Source organism: Diplotaxodon limnothrissa, linkage group LG10, assembly GCF_057381915.1.
Source record: "Diplotaxodon limnothrissa isolate DT_005_m linkage group LG10, D_limnothrissa_male_GT1.1, whole genome shotgun sequence".
NCBI classification, from domain to species: Eukaryota; Metazoa; Chordata; class Actinopteri; order Cichliformes; family Cichlidae; genus Diplotaxodon; species Diplotaxodon limnothrissa.
The window spans coordinates 5,126,416-5,135,917 of record NC_140605.1 but is presented as its reverse complement, the minus strand read 5'-3'; the positions used below and the strand labels follow the sequence as shown (position 1 = coordinate 5,135,917).

Below are 9,502 nucleotides of genomic sequence, written 5' to 3'. Positions count from 1 at the left end.
AATGTTGTTAACCAAAGAATATCAAAAAATTTATTTTTTAAAGAACAAAAAAAAGCGTATAATATGAATGAGTCTTTAATAAAGATTTAAAAGCAGACACTGATGACATGTGTCAGAGTTTTTTTGTTAAACACTACAGCCAACACAAAGTCCTAGAAGGCTTGTTACTCTTACTCTCTTACTTTCAGCAACAGCCTATTTGTTTACTCGGCTTATTACACCCCAATTTAGTCGCCCTAACGCACTGGGACGGATGATGATCACACATCGCCTCTTTGTCTACTGCAGCAAATTGACACTGAGAATTCAATCAACTTGGTGAACAGCCAATTTAGATAAGCTCAAAAGTGCACATTTTGGTTTAACAGGTGGTGCTTTATTTCAAAATGACCCGGTTCTCTGTTCGCTTTGCTGGTTGAGCTCCCAGATCGCACCCAATCTGTCTTCCTTAGCCTCCTATCGGAATCCTGGACAAGCCCCCAATTGTAAATATCAACACTTCACCGAGTTCTTTTGATTCCTCAGAGGCATCCGATGGAAGACAAAACACTGCTCAGTAGAAAATTTAACACTTTATTACTTCTAGAAGGGAGATGCCTCCTGCATGACACATTGTCGCGGATCTCAAAATGGTGGTGGCATAGCATTATTGAGGCACTGCAAATTATTTAATCCCAACACCAATCAGCATCTCCAGAATTGATGAAGTCACTAAGGAAGCTGCGACTCCTCTAAATATATTTCATCACGGGCCACGTACAGCTGATTTTGGCCTTCCATGAGTCAGACCAGTGAAACTGCACATTTAATCCCTATGATTAATTAGTATAAGAAAAAAAGTGTAATTTTAACAATGCATGCATTTTTTTTCTGCATGATGAAATAAATGTGTCAGACTGGCTCTACGGGCTTAAATTGTAAGAAGAAAATGTTTAAAATTTACTTCTGGTAGCTCTTTGCCCAGACTGTCTTGTAATTACGAAACAGAAAATTGTTTGTTTCACAGAAAAAGTCCAATTTTTTCTACTACAGTCCCATTATTTAAAAAAACAAAACAAAAAAACTGTGAAAAATCTTTTCTGTTAATTAATTGTCTATCACTTACTTTACTACTTTAGTGTAGTATGAATGAAGCCTTGTGCAGGTCAATTAAGTCACAGTTAAAAATCTTATATTTATGCTCTCCTTTACTCCCAAAGCCATTCAGTAAGGCTAAATTAGAGTGTTTGCTAGGCCACTTCTGCTTCCTGTGGCCTTATGTTTGACACAGCTAGTCTAACAGCCAGGGGACTGGATCTATCAGCTGTGTTTGAGCTGTTTTTGATGTCTAGATCATTTTTAACAGAATTGTTATCTTTTATCATTTTTGTAAGTATTATTGCTGACTGTTTAGTACCGACCATACAAGTGCGTGCATTTGTTTTAACTGAATGTTTTTTTAGTTTATCTGATATGTGCATTTGCAGCTGTAGGTAATATCCTCCTGAAAAACAGCCTATTCATTTATGTCCTCTGAAATGGAGATTTGTTTTTGGTCTTTATCTTTTAACTTATGAGTCCTGATGTACTAAATAGAGGACATCCTGGGCTTTCCATTGATATTTCAGGTGTTTGGGTGGCCTCTATTACTTCCAAAGACGAAGGAAATCCCCCAAAAAGTTCAGTGGGAGGGCATGGATGCAAGTTGTTAACCATGCTTGCTAGCTTTAGATGATACCAGCAGTCCATATGGACCAAATGCATTCTTGTCTGGCAGCATAACAAACCCAAACCACTAACACCAAAGAACTAAAACCGTGATATCACCGTGACATCGTGGTCTCTATTTGAGGGCCATTTCCTTCTTAAATAATACAAGTTAAAATAATTGATGACTAGCAGGTTCTTTCACACTTCACGCCGTGAACCACCATGCACACTTCAGCATTCATTGGTCTAGGTGTAGACTGCTGGTGCTGCTTCCATACACTGCACATTCATAATATTGTCAATCCAAACACGTTATGTATTAATTATGTTTCTGTGTGAAATCCCAGAAGAAGAAAAAACCCTATACAAGGTGAAGGTCTATTAGTCTATTAATTTATGTTGTGGGGTTGGGTGTTGATACTGGAGTGCAAAAATACTGATGGATGATGGACAAGGAAAGGTCAAAGCCATCAGATCCTCAGTTTAGAAAAAAAGAGAAAAGAAGAGGAGAAACAAGCAAAAGATACAGGTAAGCAGATGTGTCTTTGGATAACGGCAGGTATTTTGTATCCTGAAAAAAGATAACATAACATTTATTAGTAGGGATTGGGAAAACTGTAACAGACTGTAGACAGCATAATATTAATTAGCCATTAATTGGAAGATGTGTAATGTTGATTTGTCTGCTATTCTCAATGTATGATGGCTGTTTGTTAACCATTTGCATGCTCTACTCTCTCTCTCTCTCTCTCTCTCTCTCTCTCTCTCTCTCACACACACACACACACACACACACTATCTAAAATATTTATCTGGTTAAATTCAGTATAATGTACAATCTTTAATGTGTGTGTGTGTGTGTGTGTGTGTGTGTGTGTGTGTGTGTGTGTGTGTGTGTGTGTGTGTGGAGGGGAGAGAGGGAGTGCTCGCCCAGGGCACCAAACAGGCCAGGACCGCCCCTGCTTGTTATTAATCTCTGGCTCTCTTCCACAGCATGTGGAAGAGAGCTGTATTCCTTCTGTCCTCCCAACCGGTCCGGCAGATGGCCGCGCTCCCCGAGCCTGGTTCTGCCGGAGGTTTCTTCCTGTTAAAAGGGAGTTTTTCCTTCCCACTGTTCCTATGAGTGTTTGCTCATAGGGGGTCATATGATTGTTGGGTTTTTCCTCTGTATGTATTATCATAGGGTCAACCTTACAATATAAAGTGCCTTGAGGCGACTGTTGTTGTGATTTGGCGCTGTAAAAATCGAATTGAATTGAACTGAACTGGTCTCATATTTGACGATTATTATTCTTACTGTTATGCGACGGTGGTTCAGGGGGTTGGGAACCTCATCTGTAACTAGAAAGTTGCCGGTTCGATCCCCCTCTGTCCTGGTTGTTGTGTCCTTGGGCAAGACACTTTATCCTACTGGCGTTGGCCAGAGGGGCCGATGGCGCGATATGGCAGCCTCACTTCTGTCAGTCTGCCCGAGGGCAGCTGTGGCTACAACTGTAGCTTGCCTCCACCAGTGTGTGAATGTGAGAGTGAATGAATAGTGGTATTGTAAAGCGCTATATAAATGCAATCCATCATTTTTTTTCATCTTTATATCAAATGTGGATATTTTGCTTGTAAATCCTGTTGGATATCATTTTTTATTAATTGTAGTTCTTCATCAGTGAGATAGCAACACAAATGCAATAACTGAGTGCAATGAGAAACTGGTTTAGACTACATAATCCCTCCAGGATCCACGCCGTGCTTTTTTCCAAGCCGGACGTCACTTTCCCTCCCCTTAGCAACAGAGGCAACATGGCGGCGTCCAGTAACACAGAGCATTCTCCAGAGATATCGACGCCGTTAAAGGTACCGAAAACCGAGGTGCCATCCCCTGAATCGGAGGATTTGAGTGACAGTAATCAATATCACTCTAATCCCTCGACGCCAAACCGCTTCTCGCCTTTGAACGTGAGCTCGGGGGCTGCGGGCCGGAACACGGCCTCATCCTCCTCCAACAGCTTCACGGCTTGCCGAGGGATGTCGTGGACGCCCTCCGAGACAAACGCCCTCATCGCGGTGTGGGGTAACGAGAGGCTGACGGAGGCGAGGATGCAGCAGCTGGAGGTCGCCGGCACCGTGTTCTCTGGTAAGGCCCCCGGTCCTGCCATGTACGAACGGGTGTCCAGAGCCTTGTCGGAGCTGGGATACGAGAGGACCCCGTCCCAGTGCAGGGAGAGGATGAAGGTAAATGAGCTTCAGAGGATGCAACAATAGCTTTAACATCACATACTAACCCTCCATCACCAGCACCTGGACCTGTAGCTGTGACACTGAGGTGGAGCTGCTACCTGTTAATCTACAGTGTGGCTCACACGCAGATAAACAAGTTCAATCATATTTTAACGTGTTGTTTCTGCGCTCTGTGGACATGGCTGCACTCATCCCGCCTCCCTCACATGTACAGGAGGCTAATTGCGGCTGTCATGCCTGTTATTGTGCATCTTCTGTTTATAACCACTTCAATTATCAGAAATGATATCCTTTATTAGAGTGAAGTCAGTTCCCTTTGATTTATTCATCTGACTTCCTGTAACAGACACACAGATGAATGTTGCACACAAGTCATTAGAAAGGTCCTTAACACTTTATAATGATCATCACTCATATATGTTAAATAGAAACTCAGTCAAGTGTTATATTACTGTTAACAAACTGTAAAGTGATAATAATATTTTCCAGTTATTAATATTGCAATTTATATTGATTCATGTCATTAGTTTATTCAATCAAATTTTATTTGCACCATCTGCTGCACCATTATTAAATGTTATTGTTGTGTCATTACTGAGATTAACATACTGGACAAGCTGCCGCTGGCTCTGCTTTAAACTGCTCTGAGATCAGCTTCCATCTATGCTTTGTGTGGCTACCATTAGGAAGTAAACAAGCCCTCCTCATCATCACAGATGGGCTTATTCTTGTTAAGCACCTTGGCCAACATGTGTGATAAGCAAAACTTTGCATAACTAGACAGGAAGTCAGCTCCTGCCATGCTCAGTTTAATAAAACAGCGGTTCACTTGTGGCCATTCCAGGCTCCAGTTGCCTAAGTGACCCTCTAATGTATTTACTAGCAGGTCATATGTCAATCAACGGTATTCTTCACTCTCACTGGTTGTCTCTTCAGTCGCTCGCCTGAAAGTTGAACACGGGTCCCACCAACTTTGCATCACATGCAGTTATTTCACCCATGGAGACTTGAAGTCGCCAAAATATATCATTCACTTTCTAGAGTCTCTGGGTACCCACTTTACTGTGAATCGTGCGTATGGAAATTAATGCTGTTCTCAGATTGGTTGTTCTAGGGTACTTACATTCAGTCAGACTCATTCAAACAAAAGTAAATTTCTATTTTTGGAAAGCTGCAGGGAACTCTAGTTTTCTGGACAGGTTTTTGTCCATGTTAACATGGCCTGTGGGAACACTCTAGTAGAACCCAATGGATTTATCGGCAGGTAGATGTTAACAGCAAATGTTTTTATAATTATTATTATTTCTTGAAACAGCAAATGTTAGCTGTTTGCTAATATTTGCAGTCTTTAAAAAGGCAAAAAGAAAAAAGTCAATTTAAAAAGAAAAGAGACAGAGACACGTCCTTCAAATCTGAGCGTTGGTGTTGTATAGTTTGTCCACCAGATGGCACTGTAGAACTTCCCTGTTTGTAAACACCTATTTGGAAGACAGCCAGCTGTTTGGAACAGGGCAGAGTGTAAATGAGTAAACAAATGATTCCGTATAACAAAGTCAGTTTATGTTTTGTGTGTATGAAAGAAGAAAATATATGGTGTATATATATATATAATATATATATATATGGTGGTATACCGGCATATTGGATTTTTAAATAATGAAATTGTATTGGGTTTTCGACTGCTACAGTGCAATCATAATCGCAGGGTTTTTTGTTTTTCACAGATACATTTAAAGCGCTAACCTTTTTGTCCGTTTACATACACAGTGATTTTGATTTGTTGACGTAAACACATACATCACATTGGTATGCGATAAAAACCTGATAAAGTGGATGCAGGCAGTGTCGTTCAAATTTCGATGTAATCTCCATTTAAATGGTGGTGCTGGATTTTTTCTTTTTGGTTTCATTTCAGTTCAAAATGTTGATGTTTCATCATCAAAAGTGCTGTTTTGCATTGTTTTGTTTTTGTTGTTGTTTCGGCATATGATAAGATCTGTCTCTGCCTTGGAGACCGATGAGGGCTGACCGTGTTGTGGCCGGATTAGGCATCTTGCTGAGGGTAGGAGAGGCAGGTGGTGAAGGAGGCAGCTAGGTATGAGCTGCACCTTTCAGGGCCAGGCATAGGTGTAACCAGCACCACAGCATTTGTCATCACAGTGTTGTGAATTAACTTAAAGAGCAGTAAAAAGTGTGATTTCTTAAATAAACGTGTACTTATTGTTCTGTGCATTTAACCAAACTAGATTATTCATTACCCTTAAAGCAACAGGTGGTGTTTTAAGAATGCATTTAGGAGAATTAATTGCTACACAGATACAAAAAACTTACCTACTGACTATGTCAGCTTTTGGTAACAATGTAAAGAAGCGTAAAAATTGTAAAAATGTTCTTAATTGTGAAAGATGTGTTCATCCTCCTTTTACAAACAGACGCTGCGGCGCTGCTACAGCCGTGTGAAGGAGCACGGCATCGGTAAAAGGAAGAGCAGCTACACTATCGAGCAGCTGGAGAAGGTGTTCGGTCAGGGAGGCTGGGACTCCCAGAGCTGTGCCCCTGTGCTCATCAACAGCAGTGGGCTGTATCAGGAGATGGAGTCTGATGGTAGCACCCTGGAAGACTTCTCACAGGAGGACTGGTGCAACCAGGTGCTGGACTCGGCATTCCAGGAGGGAGACATGGAGACCGGTGAGTTTGGTGTTAGCTAGCGGATGACATCCAAAAAATATACGACACAGCAGGTGGTTTTGAACTCAGATTTGTGCTTTTTCCTACCAGACGAAATCCAGTTGCCTAAACACAGAGTCCTACAGATCCAAGCGGAGCTGTCAGAACAAACACAGTAAGTCAACGAGAATCAAGACTTATCCATCCTTGTAAATGCAACTCAGATTATGTTGGTGTTTATAAAATCTGCATAACCTCTCAAAAGCTGACATCACTGCTTTTTGATATTACACACAGAAAAAGGGACACAATGCAGACAGTGATCCATATTCTTGAGTCTGTGCAGCTGAAGTGGGAGCACTTTCAGACGTGGACTGAGTTTTCCCGGCTACACCTCTCCAACAAGCTGGCCATCTTTGCTGTGGGGTACAACACGCGCTGGCGTGAGCACGTGCGTTACCACTATGCTGAAATCAGCTCACAGGTGCCGCTTGGTAAACGGCTGCGTGAGTACTTCAACCCAGAGAAGCCTGAAGGCCGCATCATCATGACCAAAGTTCAGAAGATGAACTGGAAGAATGTCTACTACAAGTTTTTGGACATTACCATCAGCGAGGCGCGTTGCCTTGAGCTGCACATGGAGGTGGACTGGGTCCGTGTGTCCCAGTCAAAGGTGACGAGCTGCAGCAGAGGCACATCCCACTACCTCCTTCCTGGGGACATTCCCAAGGCGTATGGACTATACGCTATTGGCTACGAGGCAGCGTCGCCTTCTCATGGCACTGCTCAGACCTCTTCCCCGGGTGACAGTGAAGACCACAGCTTACCTCAGAGTGGGTTAGAGAATGGGGCTCAAAGCCAGTTTCATGGAGAAGGAGTAGAGCGTGGTGACAGGACTGGGGCTAAAGTCACTTACTGCTACCTGGGCATAGCTGAGGACAGGACCATACAGCAGTGTCTCTTTCAGCACTTTCAGGGCTCTGGCAAACACTATGTCCATGGTGAGCCCTCCGCCGTGACGCGGTTCCTGCAGGAGAACTGTCACAACGCTGGAACGAGTCAGACGGACGAGGCAGGTGAAGACTCACCTGAGCGTTGTGCCATTTACATCAAATTTATTGAGGTGGAGCTGGACTTCCTCTCTGCAGGCTCCCTGGTGGAGTGCCTGGAAACTGCTGTTGGCTATTCCTTAAAATACAACAACAAAGAAACGTTTTAACCACTCCTCACTGTTTCAGATTTGTACTGTTATAACTAACTTATACAGCCAATACGGCAGCAGGAAAGGTGTCTGTAATAAAGCATGGATGTGGAAGTTTTATGATTATCGGCGGATTTTCAAACTATGATCTAGTGAATTGTCTAAAAATTGTGAAAGGTGACCAGGGAGATAAAATGTTGTTTTTTTTTTAAAGGGGACCTGTTCTGCTCTGACTGTAGGACCAGGGCAGCTCTTCAAAAAGGGCCTTGATCTTATACTGGTCCTTGGTGCAGCTCATCCACTGTCAGAAACAAACACCTTTATTCCTCATACCTTCGTCTTACTTTCTCCTGATTGGCTGCCCCTCACAAACAAAAAGTGTGGCACTTCTGTTCTCTCAGCCAGAACTGTGCGCCCACGATGCCCAAATGAAACATTTCCACTCTTACTGGCATCTCTGTGAGGCTGATTATTTAGAGCAGTTTGGTTGACAGCGACAGCTTGCACATGTCACGAATACAACGGTCTACATTTATTTATTTTGTTTGACAAATAAATGCCACAAATGATCATACCTGAAAAAGTTTAATGTGTTTGAAAGTAGAAGTCAAAATTATTGTGTATCACTAAAATATGTGCAGGTGATTTTCTGCAGATGAGTCTGATTTACTTGTTCGTTTGTGTTTCAGTTGCCTCAAGTTGAAATTTTTTTTATCAAGTCTAAAAGGAACAGTATACAATACAGGAAACATAATGTACAGACACGTATGCCTAACCTGTTACAGGGAAAAACAATACAAGAAGTGTGTGTACTGTGTTTTTTAGGCTGAGGTGCACTATTTAAGGATCTGCTGCTTTTCCAGTGTAGATACATATTGCCTCATCAGGGAATGTTTGGTTGGCAAGGTGACTATTGCAGTATGCATCTGTCTACCTCAGTAGGATGTAGCAAAAATGGCAGCAAAAGGACCATAGTGTGTATTTATTCTGAAACTGCCTTTTATTTGACTGTCACAGTGTGGACACGAAAGTGTCTCAGAGTGATTATTGGTGGAGTTATGCCTTAATTTTGCACATGTAAGAGGGCTGCAGGTCGGGATGCTTCGGTTAAAATTTCAGGTCAGAAACGAAGAGTAAATATTAGCAAGATAATCCATCAATGCACCCTTACCTTTCCAAACAATATGCTCTAATAGCACTAAATATTTTTTGACTGATGAATCCAAAAAATTGGCTTTTAAAAAATCAAAAATCTTACAACATGTAAATTTGACTGATTTCCATTAGAGGTCTTCTCACCAGGCATGTTTGCTACCAAGTTTATTTGATATTATTGACAGTAGAACAAAGACTGAACCACTGATTAATGTGTTGTCTCTTTGCCTCATAAATATTTTTCTTGATTGTAATGTTTAGAAATTAAAGACACCATTGGAAAAGTAGTAGTAAAATATAGAAATTCCCTGATATCGTTCTTTAACTGAACCGCCCCTACTGACTGAACTAAGCAGCAGATGCATCATACACCATTTTAACAGGAGTGTAAGACACTGCGCAGTACCTGGAGCATCTCTGTCTGCAGCCATATCCTTGTGGATAATTAGACACTCTTCAGATCATACTGAGAAGTTATTAGCACCTCCCACATTCTGCTTTTTGCAAAACTAAATGGTGCCTGTGTTTGTGAAGTGTGCTCGCTTGCAGGTTTAAACC

The 9,502-nt window shown here is 41.9% G+C and overlaps 1 protein-coding gene across 1 annotated transcript; it reads left to right on the top strand.

Annotated features, from left to right (window-relative positions):
* Window positions 1–3,483: 3,483 nt before the first annotated feature.
* On the top strand, window positions 3,484–7,807 carry msantd2 (Myb/SANT DNA binding domain containing 2). The gene is made up of 4 exons (XM_085363355.1): window positions 3,484–3,915; window positions 6,354–6,609; window positions 6,700–6,763; window positions 6,886–7,807. Exons 1-4 carry the CDS (start codon window positions 3,484–3,486, stop codon window positions 7,805–7,807), a joined length of 1,674 nt encoding a protein of 557 aa, XP_085219481.1.
* The last annotated feature ends 1,695 nt before the right edge of the window (window positions 7,808–9,502 follow it).

Coding starts and splice junctions, on each gene's coding strand:
- msantd2 (XM_085363355.1), top strand. CDS start 3,484: ATGGCGGCGTCCAGTAACACAGAGCATTCTCCAGAGATATCGACGCCG. Junction 3,916..6,353: donor AGTGCAGGGAGAGGATGAAG/GTAAATGAGCTT, acceptor TTTTACAAACAG/ACGCTGCGGCGCTGCTACAG. Junction 6,764..6,885: donor GAGCTGTCAGAACAAACACA/GTAAGTCAACGA, acceptor TATTACACACAG/AAAAAGGGACACAATGCAGA.